Below are 19,091 nucleotides of genomic sequence, written 5' to 3'. Positions count from 1 at the left end.
CCTAATGAGTGAGTTACCGTTTAGGCGTTAATTGTGTTACTGACAACACGTGGTGGCTCGAATGTACACAGGGACGCTCGGTGCGACTAAGGAGGCTCACGTGGGCATTGGGCGAGTGCTGTGAACGCTCCAGTCGCGAGTGTCTGTGTCTGTGTGCTCATTCGCGAGCAGGACGACGACGTGCATGCAGGCGAACTGGGTGCAACGCACCAACTTGGACGCTGTGTTACGGCGCACGGCAGGCATGCCACTGTGTGTATTTAAGTGTGCATTTTGCGTGATGTTGTGTTGGTGCCCGTGTGCATTTTTTTTGTTTTTGGTTTTGTTCGTGCCAGTGTTTGTGTAGCTGCGGTATGTCACCCACAGGGTGGTTTTGTGACCCGTACCGATCCCTTTGTTATAATTCTAAAAGTGGCATTTGAGCCCTTTGTAGAATCTTGGGAAGGGCGTGTAAGGGTTCGGTAGCGTTCGCGGGGGTCATCGGAACGCGGCTGGGGGTGCTCAAAGCGAAGCCTCTCCTTTCTTGGAACGCGGCCGCTCGCGAACGCGCCGGCAGGTATACGGGTGTCCCCCCACCCGCGGTACTGATTCGCGCACGTGCTGGCACGGATGTCTATTTGTGTTTGTTTTTATTTTGTGGTGGAGAGAGAGCTCTACTTTACGGCAGCTGGAGGGCTGGCCAGGCTCTTGAAGAACCAATCATGTTGAGAGCACAATATGATTGGAAGCTACGAAATGTGGGCCGGGCCTTTAGGGCTTTAAAACCGGGCCCCGGAGCTGGAAGCGGGGTTCTGCGCTAAGGTCAGATGCAACGCATCTTCGGCAACGCCGAGCAGGGGCCTCCCCTAGTATTAGCCAGATCCACCTTTTTGTTGTTTGTCTTTTGCCGTTTAATTTGTCTCGAGTGTCTAAACTTCTGTACGCTGTAAATATCTGTACATAAACCTCAGTTATTGCCTTTCTTTATCCCTGCGTGTCAACACATCTTGAGACCGTCTCTGACGGGGCACCGCTGGTGCAGAGATCAAGCTTCAGTCTTCGAGTTGAAACCAACAGTCTCTGGCGGGGGCACCCCTGGTGCGACGAAGAAGAAGAACCTGTGAAAATTTACTTTCCTAAAGAAACTTTTAAAACCAGAGCGACTGAGTAAGGCTTTAGGTAAAGCCCACTGTAATTAAAAGCTACAGATCCGTTTCAGCCTCCTAGGATTATTTAACTTGCACTAATATCACAGTGCACGGAAGCTTTTGCATTTCCCATCCATCAAAATGCGATCGTTGCGGCCAGTGCCAAACCTTTGCATTTGTTCTCTCCAGCTGAACGCGTAGCTACCCAGCTAATACAGCCAGAATAATTCCGTAATTGCAAATAAATAGCAGTAGAAGTTTAAATCGTTGCTTCAGGTGGGTGTGTTTGCGGGCTCTGCAGTTTAAAGAAAAAATAAGCTATTCAGTAATGAGCCCTGTCTGCATGCGGCCAAATTTGTCTCGGCTTCTGTTGAAACATGCGCTAGCTCAGGTTTAGAGTTGGGACACCTTGATTTATTCAGGCAGCCTCAAAGCGAGTGCTTAAAGTGCGTGAAAAATTCAAGCCACTCTTCGTAATCGACTAAAGCTACGCTCTGCCCTATTGATCGCGGACGTCGCTTTCGTGCGTAAAAACAGCGTGGCGGAAAAAACAGCACAACCCTAAAACAGCGCGAGGAATAAACAGCACGATGACAAAAAACAATGCAACGCAGTATGGTGCACCGTTACTTGAAGAGTGCGTATGGCATAACTAGTGGTTATGCAGTCCTGGCTTGCTTGGTTTTTGTGATATAGTATATTATGTATTATGCTAGCAGAATCTGGGCAACTAAGCACTGAAAATGTCCCGGACAAACGGCTACTTTTATTTTTTTCCTTTCCTTTCACTCTATAACCAATCTGACTGGGTGTATTTTGGTGAACTGTTTTTTTTTTTGAGACGGCAGCGCAATTGTTCGTTTAATTATCATCGAGTACACGGAATCGTAGTGAAATCTGATGCTGACGCATTTACCATAGGGCTCAAGCCAATAGACAATACCTAAATGTGAGGTTGCGCTGTTGTACTTTAGACAACCAGTTCTTAAAGCGTTTGAAAAACGAAAAGCCATTTGAAGAAAAGTGTGTACATGACATACGGCAAAAGGCGTGTTCCTAAGTCCTGTGTCGTACAACCTAACTTAACATGTACAACATTTTTGGACGAAAATTCTGAATATTGGAAAGTTCTAAGGTGCTCTTACGAAAATAGCGAAGGTAATGGTTCATTGTTCCGATTGTTTCGATGTGTAGCAAAATCTTTCTGGTAAAGTTTTTCCATCACTCGCATGCAGACGTCAACACTGCCACCAGAAAACCAACGGGAAATGCCTTTGACGATCGCAGAAATGTTAATAGCAAACAAAAATGTAAGCGTGTTGACGGGTGATCTGAGGATTTATTGATTGTTATAGTCATATCTTGGAATATATGAAAAAACTGCGTTCATGAACTCGTTCGCGTTCACAAATACTTTTGTCCACAATGGTAGCGTATGCCAACAACGCCGCTGTCGTCATGGGTTGTGCTTTGCCCTTTACGCTTAGGGCTATGATAGTTCACCCCTCGCGCAGCGCTGCAGCGTACTGCGCTGCGCAGTTCTGCCATCATGCTGTTATTTCGCTGTGCTGTCCTGACGCGTGCTGTTTTTTCCCTGTGCTGTTTTCACGCCATGCTCTCATTTCCCTGTGCTGTTTGATCGCTGTGCCGCTTTTTGTGTGCTGTTCTAAAGCGTTCTGTTTTGTGGCGTGCTGTTTTTTCGTGTCGCCTTCAATAAGCTGCGAGTCCAATGGTTTCTAGCATCAATCATCGACACATGCAAAACATGCGCGCAAAGTGAGTGAGGCACGGCAAGCACGAGTCACTCCGTGGTCAAAGTGGCGCCCACTGAAGGACACAGACGGATAGCAAGAAAAAAAAAGCCTAAATTATGCAGGAAGCGCAGTTTTCCTTCAGTGGTGCATATTGATTCGTACCTAAAGTCACGGAAGCTTTGCGTGCCACCGTCGTAGTGCCTTTGGTGGGCTGGTGAAATGCCACAGTTTTCTTTTGTTGCAAGTTTTCAATGTCAGGAAATCAACTTTCTTGCTCGGACGCGTCGGTTGACGACTGTTGGCTTGTGGGACAGAAGTCTTTTCCAAAACTTGAAGACTGGGAGCGGACGTGCACGCATTATTCATAAAAGCCGAAGTCACGTAGCGCGTAGTTCATATAGATAATCGACACAAGATGGGCAGCCGTACTAGCCCGAACGTTGGAGCGGAAATCACGCTGGGAGTCCGCGTCACACCACACCAGCTGCACGCCGTAGATTTTGGCGCCCAACCAGCGACGAAATTCATCAGCGTTGACTAGTCAGCAAACTTATTATTCTCGAAGCTGCCTTAAAGCCCTAACCCGCTCTAAAACATTGTACATCGACTTTGGCTTGGGTCAGTTGGACAGGGTTAATTGGAGAGACAATTAGAGAGAGGCCTTTGCTCTACATGGGGCCTAGTCAGGCTGATGATGATGATGATGATGATGAGTCTGAGTTCTTTCGAGTGTAGAATAACATTGAGCAAACCTGCCTTTCGTTTGCTGTCAAGTTAAGTACTCTCAGATGCCGCACACAATTATATAGGAAGCTAGCTGCCATTGGAGAAACAGCAGCTTTGGATAGTAAACTTACGTTTAAAGTTGAGCTGCATTCTGTTTACTGAGCGTGAAAACAAAGGAACCTAAAAGGCTAGGAAGGGATCGTAAGCTTCGAGTCGAGATTAGTAAAGATAGCACGAGAATTAAGCTAAAGCACTGGTGTGATGTTCAGCCGACGACATACTTGTCTAGAGCATTCAAATGGCATGCTACGTCATGCGCTTTTGACATTCCTCTCTTCACGCCTGGCCCGATATAACTTTCTAGGACAGACGAAGGAATCTTCTGTCCATGCGAATGTGCATGCATGGTAACGTGTGGTTGTGAGCCCGGGGCCACTCGTAAATGGCGTTAATGTATTCCCCGGCGTTCCGTTCGAGCGCCCTAGACAAGTCTGTGTACGTCTGTACCTGCTTTTCCAATGGCCGCAACGTCTGCCACCATGGTCGCCGCTAGGTCATGCAGCGAAGCTCCTGTGGCACACCTTGTACACTTAGATACTCTATGCAGTAGCATGACTGTATTCCATGCCTTAAAATACTCTGAGAACTTGAGAGCGGTGTTGGGAGTCAGGCATGGAAGCGACTGCGTTCTTGCCGTAGTCGTCGTTAGCAGTATCGATATATACGATGTCTGTCTTGTTCAAGTTTTTACGTGGAAAAAGGTCCATATCCATTCTTTCCGCCTGTCTACGTTTAGGCTGGGTTTCAATCGCAAAGGGACGGGATCCACTTGAATAGTTTCTCTAAGGTCTAAAGGCACGCAGGACGTGTGACTCTACCTCGTGTTGATCAGGGGATGCCGTTTCGTATAGAGTCAGAGGAAAAACCGGCGCCTGGCTTACAATACCATGAAGACTGCGTCAAACAAAATTTGTATATTCAACGCCTGGAGGAACTAAAAGTTAAAGCAGGAACATAAATGATAAGGCTGCATATCTGTACGCCGGTTTATTAGGAAGAAACAATCTGACCTGGTGTATGTCATCTCTTCATTGTTTGGACTTAGTTTCGTGCTTATGCTCACGTTTTGAAAAACCATTTCATTTTTTCTTTAAAATTTTCATGATCAGGCGCCCAGCCCAGCTGGACAAGAGAGAGAACGACTGTTTCGCGGTTTTATAACCCCAGTAACCTTTTTACGATGCCACAGTCTTTTTCTTTTATTGAATCCTCCCTTTAGATGGCATCCGGGTATAAAGAAATCGTATTAAAAGAATCGAGATATCTCTAGGCTGAGGTTGTGCCTGGACATTTGCTCAAAGCTCCGAACAGAAGAAAACAAAATATTCAGGCCTTTGAGGATCGCAGTCGTCGGCGCCATAGATAACACGTATGTGTGTGGGACGACACTTGCAGTTTAGCAACGCTCGCAGAAGAAAAAAAGTTTTTTGTGACGAGACTACTGTACATTTCTGCACAAGCATAAAAATCTTCCTGGTAACCTATAACGGTGTTTCCGAGCAAAGAATGACAGAGGTGTAAGTTCTGTGATACCACTTATTTCATGTCTCGTTGCTCCCAAGCCGAATTTTTTCTTGTTATTCCATCTTGTACGCATACATTCAAGCCAGTTTGATTTTTTTTTATGTGTTCGCGGAAATGTCGCCGAGCGGGCAAATGATGTTTTCCCGTACGTAGTCAGCATTTGTTCTCTCTGCGTTCTGTAATGTTCTACAAGAATTCCTTGTTTACGTGTATGCATTTCGCTGTGCGTGTTCGATAAGTGCAGAGTAGAAAAATGCACGTCCGATTTAAAAGGAACATTCAGATTCGTTTTAACAACCTCCGGCGCTGGGGCCATTAACGTGCGCATGCACATTATTAGAGCAGGACTGCTGTATTTCAAAAGGAACTGCTCTATGTTACTGACTTTTTCTTTGTAATTTAAGTATCATGTTTGAATGAAGGGAACTTATATTTCAAGCCGTTTTTTTTTCAACTCCTCTGGGCGAGCCTAGCAAGAGCAAGCTGACCTGTATTCAAGGTTTTTAGCCACCATGTTTCCCGCCCTCTGTGTAATGCGCTGTAAACAACGCATTTTTTTTTTCTCTACTGAGACCACTTTATTACCATAATATTAAAGACACACAAATATCGTTAAATCTATACAGTTTTCCAGAGGCGAGCTTCGCGCATTGGCACATCCATGTTTATTTACGGCCAATTGTACCGTGCGTGTGAGCAGCAGATGGAACAGTAAAACCCTGTGCGCATTGTTATTGCGTAATCAATACTAATGCCCCCATCCCCCTCAAGGAATCAGGAGTAAGTCGGTGGTGAAGCCTATTGGCGCCAGATTCCACCTTTCACAAACGCCACCCACCAGCCGCCTCCCCACCGCACTCCCCTACCTATGAGGCTGGCCACCCACCCAATGTTACGCTATATCCACCTCCCACCCCAATCCCGTCCACCTGCATCATCCAGACGCGTTATCCACCACCCACCCACTTAACGCTACCCTCCAAAAGCGCCACCCACCTCAAACCAACCTACCTCCACCAACTATCCCTCTAAACAGAAAGGAATAAAAAGGGCGTAAGCCTCCCTCCCTTTTATAAAAGCCGTCCTCCCTTTTATAAAAGGAAGTAAGCTAGAGAGAGCTTACTCCGTTTTAAATCCCATATAGTCGTATTCGTGTTTAGGGTGTAGAAGCCCACGCAACAGCGGAACGAATACCTGACGGCGAAATATAATCCTAAGTCGTAGTCGAAAAGCCAGCTCCCCTCCAGTAGAATCATCGTTTAGAAAAGCTTTAATCGTAAAAGCGTTAAGCAAGATCACCACTGCTTACGCAGCATCGTCGCATCAGATTGCCTGGGCATCTGCCCGTCTGTTTTTCTTCCAGAAGTGTAAGACAGGCTTGTTTTTATTTGCTCGTTTTTTTTTGTGCAGACTACAATGGAAACTGGAAGATGCTTCACTACTTCGCCAAGCGCTTCTTTGAGCCACTGCTCGTCTCACCGTACGATGAAAATGGCCGCCTCATCGTCTACGTTCTGGATGACCTTTACCGGGGTCAGCCCTACGACCTGCTTCTGGAGGTCAAGCTCTACCACTACGCCTCTCTGGAGCCCAAAACTTCATTGTCGCACAACTTCACGGTACGGACCTACGTGCCTACTCTCTACGTTGTCATTAAGGTGCCTCGAAGGATGTTCTTTCTTGTGAAAAAATTAACTTTGCAAAGTTTGGCTTCTTGGCTCCTATTTGCAGCTGAAAAGTACGCACACACATGCAAGACGCATGGTTCAAGAGGCGCTGTTATTGGCTGAAAAATGCATGCAGACTTCAGAAGTTTTCTTTATTGTCGGGGGCAGAACGGGGAGGGGGGAGTAGGGAGGGGGGGCACTGCAGAGCACAACGATCGTACTTTACTGGAATTGCACCACTTTACGACGTCGTCAGATGCCGGGTCGAATGAGTCCTGGAAGAGTCTTCGTCGAGGTTCTGTCTCATTACACATTAATATGTTGCGATTTAATGTCATCGTCGGCTTCAAGGGGCTGGCGTCGGCAAATGTAGAGTAACTGCGAGCAGGCGTCTTGGCACGCCTACTCTGGAAATTTTAGAAGTTTCACTATGAGCCCACTGCCTTATTTCGTGGATGAAAACAAAATAACATGGTGTACGAAAACTGCAATGCCTCGAGGTTTCAGAGCACTGAATTGTGCATGACCAACCTCAATTTCACTGCGTCTAGCCTGGGAGGAAACGCAGAAGCCATAAACATAATTTATTTCGCGAGTAATGGTGTGTGTTGCTGAACATGGTGGTCGCCAAGTTTCTCTGAGGTCCGTCGATAGTTTTCATTCCTAAGGGTTTCTGTTCACGAAACACTGTTATTAGACACCGGAGGGCATTTACTGCATGTGGCTTTTGTTTCAAAACATGTCTGTGTGTGTTGCCAGCCATTGTTATGGGCGTAACCTGAAGCCTGCTTGGAAGTTTTGCTGAGATCGTTCGGATTTCGGCCCTCTCAATTCTTAGGTGTTTAGCCGCTCTGCTTCTATTATGAATAAAACGTTAAGGTAACTTGTCCCGTCGCTTTTTTTTGTCTATGTTCGGCCTTTTCAGCCCTTTTATTTTTTCTCTAAAAATGGGGCAATTTAGTCAAACGTCTGGCATAAAGCTTCCATGTGGAGTACACACGAAAACACAGTTGGCGCTAGAGCTTAAATGGCGTATAGTAAATTATAACGAGCAATGATTGCCACTCAAAGAGTTCATCTTTATGTTTCGCGAAGCGCAATTATGATAGCAGGACGCAATACTTTTGCGGTGCGTGCTGTCTTGCACCAAATGCACAGCGTCTTATCACAATTTTACCTGTGGTTCAGCAACCCCAGCTGTCCGCAGAGCTTATCGTAAGGTCGCAGTCCAAACGTGCACAATAAATTAACATATAGAAAGGCAGAATCATTGCGTTCAAAGGCATTGCGCCCAATGAGCGTGAATAATACTGTGTGTGGTCCACGTGCTTGTAACGGCTACATTGAAAGATTGAATTGAGAATTGCGCACTGCGCGTGGTAATGTGAAACATACGCTTCATTTTTTAACTGGTAAAATGATGAATAAATGTCTTCAATTACAGCTAGGTTTTCTGAACAACATCGGAGTATGGCGCACTGTAGCCTGTTTCTAACATTTTGGAAGCAAAAAACTAAACAGCGTGTTGTTTTTCCTTACGTCGTATTCTTCTTAACTTCATATTGTTCGCATACAAATTCTCCACTACTCCTGTTTTGCTCACTGTGAACAAGAAACCCTTACGAATATCGAAATATTTTTCTTTTTCGACTATGGTCAGTGACTGCTTCATCTCATAGGTTGTTATATAAACGAGTTGTATACCGTGCGATGCTATGAACAAAAATATTGCGAACGGTGTGCAGATGATAAGAGTTTTGCTCCCGATTTTTTTTGTTTGGACCGTTAAGCTCTCACACAAAACCGTCTTTTTATTTTTTTGATGGTAGGAAAAGGCAACGCGCACGTTATTTTTTTTATGCTCGTGCAAGCGATGTTTAAAGTGCTATTCAACGCTACGGGGTTCAGATTTCAGATTTCAGATTTATTTCAACAACACTTGGTTGCCGAGGAGGCGAACAAAAAGGCAAACAAAAGTTGCCTGACGAAGCGTCCGCCCCCTTTCCTAGTTGCCATGCTGGCTGGACCATTTAAGCTCGTAGGTCGCCTCAGTATCTTGCTCATGATTTTCATGCTTGCAACAGCGAACACGCTTTCATGACACGCTTTTTTTTTTGCCTACGCAAACGTAAAGCAGCAAAGCCACAAAATAGCTTCCGTGGTCTAATGTTGCTTGCTTGAGGTGGTGGCACGGAAACGAGTTTTGATGAAAGAAGGTCTGCGCTTGCACGGTTTCCAGTGGAATGGAAATAGAGTAAAGTTTACAGCGCACTTTAAAATGTTCCCGAGCAAATAACCTTTTTCCTCTCAAACTGAAAAGATAAAAAAAAGCTCGTCCAGAAACCATGACCTGTGCAATAAACACGCAAGCTTTTTTAGGCGAACAAAATGGCTGGGAAAGTGGCGCGCCAAGAGGAGAGCACAATTTCCACGCCAAAGAAATTCTAGATTGTTCACGGCTCTTTGTAAACTTTTGAAAAAGCAAAAAAAAAAAAAGAGGTGAAACTAAATTGATTCCTCTCATGAGCTCAGGAGCGGGAAACTTGGGAAGTGGTCAGGGTACGAGCGGGAGAACGAGGGAAGCTCCGCGTGGTCGCAAAAAAAGAAAAGCACAGGCGGGCTATTCTCGTTGCTGTACACAGGTGCCCGTTGACCACGCATTTGCGCCAAGCCGGCACGTCTTCGCTTACGAGTAATAATGCAGAGAGCAGCAGCACAGACGCCTGTTACTCCGCTATGTTGCGAAGCATAAGCAACACTAATAGGTTCGGTCTCTCACGCTAACAGTGAAAGACCACATTTCGCGGAATGAAAATTTTCGTTGCAGCCACACTGTGCGTCCTCTTTTTCTTCTTCTTTGTAGTGAAGTAGGGGGAAAGTTTTGTACGAAGTTCGTGAAAGCATGTCTACCCGGGTAGCTCTCGAAACCGACGCGTGACACACCGCAGTGCATCGTATGGACTAGGCGTATTTTGTATTGGTGTGTTGGTCGTTGGGAGTTCATGCTTAAGAGGCATGTATTATTCCCTAGTTGCGTAAGGCTCATGCTTACACCGCATGCCAGCCGCGTTTGTTGTTCACTAGACCCACCTCCCGGTTGAGAGGCTGTGCCGAATTTTCCACCAGAGCTGTTTTTTCCACTTGTTAGGAGGCGCCATCTCTGAGCAACCCACACTTTTTCGACACGTTTATGACGCTCATGAGAGGTACATTGTTAAGGATTAATACGCGCGATGTTGCTGAGTTTCACTCTCAAGCTGCTCTTTCTGTGCAGTGGTCCACACTAATCCCCTGTCATGCTCAAGGAATTGACCTAACATGATTCGGGGTTAACGAAGGATTAACCGCAAACTTCATGGCAATAAATCGACGCCAGTTGCTGAAGGGCCTACCTTTAGGTGCATTTGCTGCTTAGTTTTTAAGTTGAATTTGACTATAACAGCTGCATCATTTCGTGACGCTGCTTTATGTAGCTTGTATAACCGCAGGAACTTAATCCCTATGGCGTTGGGTTCATTTGTTTGTTGTATAACCGCAGGAACTTAATCCCTATGTCGTTGGGTTCATTTGTTTGTCCACAGGAGTGCACCTCTGCTATCTTAAGTGCCTTCAAAATCTACGTGTGGTTGGGTGAAATCCATCTCTTGTGCTGGTCCACTGAACTCAGCTTCGGCAGTTTTGTTGCACTGATGCAAAAGTTGTCTTGTAAAAGAGAACATTATTTTCCGTGTAAACCATTTGCTCTTGATTTTGAATTCTGTCAGTACAGCGTCGCAGGCGAAGTGGAGGACCTTTGCATATTTCTCTTCGAGAGTAATTTTTGTTTCCACGATTGCATGGTGGCGAAGCAAGCATTGCGCCAGTCTTGTTCGGATGTGTCACAAGGAACGAGCATTGTAGGTTCGCAGACGTAGCAACCCAGTTTGCTGTTGTAAAGCAAGAAAAACCCACATTTCACTTTGACAGTAGTCAAAGTCTCTTGCGGGTTTTTCTTTCTTTTTCGAATTCCCCCTGTACGGCTTCCTATATCCACCTTTCCGTTCCTTCTGTCCCCGAGCCCCCGAGCTTGGCAAAGATCACTGCTTGAGCGTCGTTGACCCAAGTATTTGTGAATATGTGGCTAGTTGCACCTTGGCTAAAACTTCTGGTGTGACGACATTAATTTTTTTGTTCACTCTCGTGCGCTATGGCTGTGTTCGTCGTAATAGGCAGCGTACGGACAGCATGCGGACAGCACGCGGACACGCGGACAGCACGCGGATGGCTCGCGGACAGCGTGCGTGGAGTGTACGTGGAGAGCAAATTAATTTTTCGGTGGGCGCAGCTGTCGACAAGGATTCGGCGATGCACAAGCAGTCTGCTGACTCTTCACCTAGCCGAAACAGAGCGCCTTCTCGAAAATGCGACGAGGTTGGCCGCCTTTCCGGATAAAACGCAGTATTTAGTACCAAGTGTAGGTTGTTGTTGTGAGTGAAAGAAAGATGAAAAGGAAACTGCACGGGCCTACTGGCTCCAGCTCAGCCACAATCGCTGCCACTTGCAGATAGAGGAGAGTTGTAAGATATGAGAGGAAAGAGTGAGAGAGCAGACGCGCACTCATCCCCCCCTCGCCAAGTGTAGGCAACGGTGTTGGGTTACTATTCTAGTCGACGCGTGCTCTATGACCGGTGAGCTGCTAACCTTTTACTTCGCAATGTAATTTGGTCTATGGTTTTTGTACCCACGGAACACAAAAATTAATGAAACGTCTAAATGCTTGTGCGCTAGTTTGTTATGTCGATGTTTCGAATCGAATTCGTCCTTTTGGAATGACAGGTTCATGAAGATTATTTTCGCATTTGAGAGTCATGAACGTGTCCTGCCTCGTTTTAGAGCGATCACTCGCGTACAAAAAAAAAAAAAAGGGAAAAGAAAAGGTAAGCACCGAAGAGTGCGGAGGTGGTAAAAGAAAAGCTAAAGGTGCTTCTCCTCTACACTTTTTTTGTTTTTCAAGGCAGAGACATCAATGTTCGCTCCATTTCTCGACATGTATTACTAGGACCCCGCTCCCCAGTTTAATTAAGAGCCACTGCTGGCGCCGGGGGTGTACGGGAGTCGTGATTTCGCTAAATTGCGATAACAGTTTGGCGTCCTTGCCACTTACGGCCTCACGCGACACTCAAGCATTTCCTGTCGTTCATTTGCTGTTTTTAACTGGCGGCTTGTAACTCGTCTTGCGTCTCCTCCTTGCTTAGGTGGCCAGCTACGCCCAACCTGTCTACGTGGCCAACATCTCCAAGCTTCTGGCGTCGGCGTCTTGCAACCTCAACAACAGTTTTTTCACTTTCACCCTGCTGAACCAGACCGACAACGAGACGCTGTCCACCAACTTCCTACTGCTGCAGGTGCCTCGTTTTGCGAAAGATATCGCCTCAGTCACTGTGAAGGTAAGTGAGTTTTCTCTTCCCTACGACCTACCTAAAAGTGCATGAATCAATCGGCAGCAACTTAAGTTGAGCTCATATGAGTTTAAAAAGTATACCCGTCGCCGTGACTTAGTGGCTACGGTTTAAGCTGCTGAGACGCGGCAGCCGTATTTCGCTGGAAGTGGTATGCAAGAACTCCCATCTGCTATGCGATGCGAGTGGATGTTAAAGAGGCCCACGTTGTCAATATCAATTTGGAGCCTTCCTGTGCGGCGTCTCTCATTGCGCGTGTGCCGCTTTGGGACGTCAAACCATGCCTACCACACCATACCAGCTCAAAAATCGTGACGCATACTTTAAGCCTAAAACTTAATGTGATGCCATTTTGGCTTTCGCCTTGCCTTGCCCTCTATGTGACTTTTTTTCCTTGGCACCGGTATGTTTGGGTCCATCATAGCAACTCAGGCTATGATGGACCCCGTAGTGAAAGGCTCCGGAAATTTCGACCACCTGGGGTTCTTGAACGTGCACTGACATAGCACAGCACACGGGCCTCTAGAATTTCGCCTTCATCGAATTTCAGCCGCCGCGGCCGGGATCGAACCCGCGTCTTTTGGGTCAGCAACCGAGCGCCGTAACCACTCAGCCACCGCGGCGGGGCGGCACCCGTATGTGTCATTACATTATATACGTACCTCGCGTGGGATATGTTTGTGCATGTAATTCCTTGCTTATTACTGGATATTTTTGCTGTTTCTGAAATTTGCTATCAACTCTTAGATGTGGCTCGTGCCATGTAGAGACCTCGTGCCGTGTAGAGGCGTGGAGGTCTTATTCCACGCCAGGCGTGGGCACTGGGACTGGACGGGACTTATCTTTCATGCTGTGCTCTCCTTATTTCGCTTCCGTCTTTCTTTTCTTTCATTTTGTGCTTCACATTAAGTGTCTTGCTAGAGAACAAGCCGGCTGCGGTTCAAGGCACCAACTTATATGAAGAATCTAAAAAAACAAAAACAAATTTGTCGTCATGCTTGCTTGCTTTCAAGAAATAGGCTTAAGAGAATCAGTTCAGCATCAAACATCGCCGAGAATCTCTGAGCCAATATCATTATTAACTGCGGCGTTTCAACAGCGAAGGAGTTAAGTTTATACGATTAGTCATAAACATCACATACAGCATTCAGCATTCTGGGTTTTTATTTTCTCAGGAGGTTTCGAAGGATGATAGCCTCAGCTTTTAGACCACATTGAGGGTTAACATCGTGTTATTAGAATGAAGGGCCTGTATTTTGTGCTGTATACGCCGATTTAAGATAATAAAGAGATGATCAAGAAGGCAAAAGAAATGGAGCACTTTTTAGGCGAAATATCTATCGCTCAAATTATGCCCCTGCTTATCTAACTTCAGAGTCCTAGAAAGGATGTAGACAGTTATAGCACGGTAGCCATTCTTAAACAGTAAGATATGATAAGAGGTTTATCAGAACCTTCTACATAAGCTTATCGCAATAAAATTCACCATGTGCGCTGTTAAAGGAATCAAACTGATTATGAAAAAGGCACACACGAAGGTTTTCGCCCTATTAGGACGCCTATCATGCCAACGTGGTAGGTTTCACGCCTAAACAAAGAACCAGCAGTTACCAGTAAGCTTCCGGCTATCGTGTACTTTGTGTTCAGGGCGTCGTTCTGATCTCCTTGCTGAAAGCACGTAAACGCGAACGTAAACCCTGCTAACTTTCCTCTCTCATAGATCTATGTGAAATGCAGGTGGTTATTCTTTCATCTTTAAGTGCAAATTCCTATCCCATGCGCGGCCGCAGACAACCTACCACCATACGTGCCCTCTTCCCCCTCTTTTAGTTATTCTGTCCTTTGTTCGCTTTCTATAAATCCCTTCTGGGTGCGCCTTCGTCACGTATCACCCCAGCTCTCTACACACTTAACTCAAAGGCATATGCAAACTCACGACTACGCAGTTTATCCTGACGCAATGAAAGGTAGCGATGAATATAGTTCACTTTCGTTCACCCCTTTGAGGACGGCGGCAGTATTTCCAGGTACCCGCGCTAGGAGCTTGACTCTTTTCACGTGCTCATGGTACGGCAAACCCCCCAAAAGAACACGAGAAAAATAATTCAAGTTACATTAGTGCGTATGGAGTTTCTGGAGATTACAGTGCTACCATTCTGAAACGCAACAAAACTTTCGCTTGCATTCAGACAGTACAGCAGAAAGCGCGCGTGAGTATTGTCACGGAAGCGGGTCTGACAAGCAGGAAGCACACGAAAGCTTTTAACACAAACTGCTTATCTTACTGGGCGAACATTTACTCTTGGCACAAGGGCACTCAGTGGCGGCGACAGCAGCAAGCACACTCGACAACCGTCGAAGCTTGAACAAATGTGGCTCTGGTCATGGTCAATTCAAAACTGACGCAGAAATTTCTAGATAAGAGACGGCCTTTCGTGTGAACAGTCTGGAGCACTTGAGGATACCCCTTGTACGATCGCGATTGTTAGCAAATAAGCAAATCGCGTCAAATGAACCCTAGGCCACCTAGACAACTTTCATCGTGAATCGAAGCTGCATTAATAACACCGTGTACCTGAGATAAAAAAAGATCGAGAGCGGCGATGAAAGCGCGAAAACAAGCTTGCTAAAAACTCGCGGCAATACGCCCTGTACATATACTGACGAGCGAGGTAATCGCAAGCGCTTAAAAATTTATTCTTTTTTTTTCATAACCTTTGCAGTTGGCGAACGGTGTTCCTTCATCTATGTGCCTTTACTATGATCACACTGACCCTAAGGAAGCAGAGTAGCAGCAGTTAATGTCGAATTTATCGATAGCTAAAGTGGCTAAACAATTTAGAAGGTAGTCTTACGCATCGCTGTATTCACATCTCGATGTAACGATCGCGAGACTTCTACCCTGGTGGCTAAAATAATGCTTGTTTGATAGCAGCCCATATTTGTATTAGGTTAAATTTCTAAAGTCGAAGTGGTTGTTCAGGAAGCATTCAGCAAGTAATGCTGAAGAAAGTGCGCTTAGGAAGCACTGTGAACATATGACGTCCACACGACTCCAAAGAAATTTCAGGGAGAACCTATCGGTTTGATGGTTCTTAAGCGGGTTATCAGTTGCACAAAAAAGAAAGTAGTTTGGTTCTTAACTCACAATATTGCCCTTCATTTAAATATAGCACGCTTTGTGGCATTGGATACGAAAACCAATCGCGTCACATTCCTACGTAACATCTGAAAAGCGTGCAAGAGCGGAAAGCTACCAATTACTACTGACAGGAAGTGGAGCAGCTCATTTCAAGAAATCGTAAATATAGTTAGAAATTGGTTGCCCATTGTATGAAGCATAAATTCATTCATCCCATCGACAAAGTAAGGCTTGAAAATTATTTTTCTCATTAGCTTATTTGAACAAAAAAAAAAACACTACAATTACAGTCGAATAAACAATCCACCAGGAGACGCTAGCCGTTTTTCATAGAGCTGAATTAATGCAGAAATTGTTGAATTGTTAAACGGAAGTATCAAAAACGGAGAAAATGAACAAACTTTTCTTTACGTGGGGCCATTTGAGTCATCTCTGAGGGTCGCACAGCGTTGTCACAAGGTTGTAACTGCAGTGTTCGCAATGCCACCACCAGCATCATCATCATCAGCCTGACTACGCCCACTTCAGGGCAAAGGCCTCTCCCATGTCTCTCCAATTAACCCTGTCCTTCGCCAGTTGCGGCCACCGTATCCCCGCAAATTTCGTAATCTCATCCGCCCACCTACCTTTCCGCCGCCCCCTGCTACGCTTGCCTTGTAATCCGTTCCGTTACCCTTAGAGACCAGCGGTTATCTTGCCTTCGCATTACATGCCCTGCCCAAGCCCACTTCTTCCTCTTGATTTCGACTAGATTGCTGCGTGTGTAATTAAGCTGAAGAGAGCATAGTTGTGCGGCTTAATTTTTTTTCACCTAGTATTCTCTAGAAGTTCCGTTGATCCACACGTTATAGGAAGCTAGTAATTCTAAAGTCCGCTGTGACATATGCTGGAATGCACACTGGTCAGAAGTGTTATGAATCACATTGCGAGAAATCAAATTACACAATACGTGTGCGTATTCGAATAGTTCTCAGCGTTGCTGTGCAGTCCGCGAGCAATGTTCTTAATAGTCGAAGTTCTCTGAAAGGTAATTCTTCATCAAGTACGCCTGTGTACAAGGCTGCGAGTGGGAATGCGCGCAGCCCATGGCTGTACTAGCAGAAAGTCTCACTTCTCCTTTACGCCTTCATCCGCCGCGATGGCTCAGTGGTTACGGCACTCGGCTGTTGACCCGACAGACACGGGTTCGATCCCGGCTGCGGCAGCCGAATTTCTGTGGAGGCGAAATTCTAGAGGCCCGTGTGCTGTGCGATGTCAGTGCACGTTAAGGAACCCCAGGTGGTCGAAATTTCCGGAGCCCTTCACTACGGCGTTCCACGTAGCCTAAGTAGCTTTGAGACGTTAAACGCCCATGAACCAAACTAAACCAAATCTTCGCGACTTCACCCTTTCTTTCGAAGAAGCAAGAATCAATTTGCTCTAAGTTGCATGCAACAGTCATGGGTGTACTTGGTTCTCAGAATGAATAGGCATAAATTGCAGAAATCAAATGCAAACTAAGAAATATGCAGGAATGAATTAAGTGCTGTGGTCCTCCTTTGTGTATGTTTTTGTAGCGCATGTGTTGTTCACAATGAATGTTTACCAACTTGCTCAGTTACCCGCCTTGATGAATTTGATAAAGGGCAGAAAACAAATCTTGTCTGGATCTTTCGCAGCGCTCTTAATTTCCCCAGTTGAAACATGGTTTGGCAATCGGTACATATTGGGGTCTTCCAAAAGGACCTTTGCGCGGTCGTCTCCTGCTACGTGTTCCAAGCTGTTTCCTGCTCTCTTAGCACTTGACGTCACTGCAACATTTTTTCGTACAATGGCAGAGAGATTGAACATGCCCGAATGCGTAGATTGCATCGATTCAAAACACCGGCCCATGAGAACCTCGCAAGAAAAGTACCTTTTTTTCATCGCACCGCGAACATCTGCTTATCGTTACCAGCTTCCATCCCTGGACAAGCCGTTCTTTGTAGGCGGCCCTGAGAACCATGGCCCAAAGGAGAAAAAGAGAAACCGTCAAGGGCGTCACCTCATTTGGCGCAGTATTTACCGTCAACATAGATCTTTTTGTTTCTCTCTCGCCGCGCTGACCTACTTACACAACCCGCCTGACTCTGCAGCAACACTAAATTGATAAGCATCATCGCACCGGATGCTTTGTACTTTTTTTCAGCAGCTTTTGCGATGCAGTGTATTCGTATTATTTACAAACCAATCTTCGGTGCTGCTCCAGCTTCCAGAGAAATGCAGATCACGTGTCAGAACGTTAGCCTTGCTCTAGATCAATACCGCGCGAAGGTTCGTGCGCGCAGGCGGCCGAGGCTGCAAGGGTTTGTTGCCAGCACGCCATGTTGACACGTCAACAAGTCTTCAGTATTTCACCAGCGGCGAGATGATAGGAGCTCACGTCGAAAACATCATCACACCTGGGGTCTTGATGCACTGCGCAGTAAATTGTAATTCATATGAATATGAGGATGCCTGCCAGTGTCCAGTAAATTTTTAAACATTGTTGTAGGAATTTCCCTGGGTACTCTCGTTTCACGTTCTCATCGGGCTTTGTTTTCTTCAGGGCAGCTGTCTTGCATGAATAGGAATGAAATGTCCCCACTGACCTGACCGGTTTTGCCCTCCGAGATAAGAGAATATCAGCTTCACAAGCACATTGTTGACAAAAAAAAATTAAATATTGTGCTCGATGACGTATCATAAGCCGCGAGTCTGGTGCACTCAGCGTCGTACCCCGGGCTTACGCCTTGTGCATAACAGCATTGTGGCAAAACCTCTTGCAATGGAAAAGTATCAGGCTCAGACAAGAAAAGAGCATCGAAGGAAGCTGTCTGAGGGCCAGTGCGATGGCACAGGCGTAATAACACCCGAGTAAAAACTATCACCATCATCATCATCATTATCACCAGCCTGTCTACGCCTACTACAGGACAAATGCCTCTCCCATATCTCTCAAATTAACCGTGTCCTGTGCCAGCGGCGGCTAACCTTTCCCCGCGAATTTCCTAATCTCGTTTAGATTAAATTGTTAAAATGTTTACTTATTTATCCATTTATCTCGGTGCACACCTGAACCACGCCGTAAGGGAAAGGGAGGAAAGTGGGAGTGAAAGCAGAAAGAGAGAAAGGGGTGCCGTATTGGAGGTCTACGGAATAATTCCGACCACCTCGGGATCTTTAACGTGCACTGACATCGCACAGCACACGGGTGCCTCTTGCATTTCGCCTCCATTGAAACGCGGTTGCCGCGGTCGTGTTCGAAACCGGGTACTCAGGCTCGGTAGACGAGCGCCTTAACCACTGAGCCACCGCGGCGGGTCTAATCTCATTTGCCTAACTCATTTTCTACCACCCTCTGCTACGCTTGCCTTCTCTTGTAATCCAGTCCGTTACCCTTATACCGAGCATCAGTTATCTTGCCATCGCACTACATGCCCTGCCCAAGCCCATTTCTTCCTGTTGATTTCCACAAGAATGCCATCAACTTGCGTTTGTTCCCTAACCCGCTCTGTTCACTTCCTGGTACTTAACGTTACACCTATCATTTTCTTTGGCAAAGCCTTAAATTAGGTTGTACCTTTCTCGTTAGCCTCCACGTATCTGCTCCATAGGTGAGAATCGGTAAAATATTGCTGTTACGTACTTTTCTC

The 19,091-nt window shown here is 46.0% G+C and overlaps 1 protein-coding gene across 1 annotated transcript in view; it reads left to right on the top strand.

The window, feature by feature from the left end:
* The window catches only part of LOC149340871 (beta-mannosidase-like), a 64,125-nt gene that overhangs the window by 42,760 nt on the left and 2,274 nt on the right, over positions 1-19,091 (top strand). The window contains exons 14-15 of the mRNA XM_089551196.1: positions 6,602-6,810; positions 12,093-12,284. Coding sequence (XP_089407322.1) covers positions 6,602-6,810; positions 12,093-12,284 — 401 coding nt within the window. The remainder of the gene's footprint in view (positions 1-6,601; positions 6,811-12,092; positions 12,285-19,091) is intronic.

Source organism: Amblyomma mixtum, chromosome 6, assembly GCF_055824585.1.
Source record: "Amblyomma mixtum isolate Tamu chromosome 6, ASM5582458v1, whole genome shotgun sequence".
In the NCBI taxonomy this organism is placed as follows: Eukaryota; Metazoa; Arthropoda; class Arachnida; order Ixodida; family Ixodidae; genus Amblyomma; species Amblyomma mixtum.
Note: the sequence above shows the minus strand (reverse complement) of the source record. Positions and strands in the feature narration are given on the sequence as shown.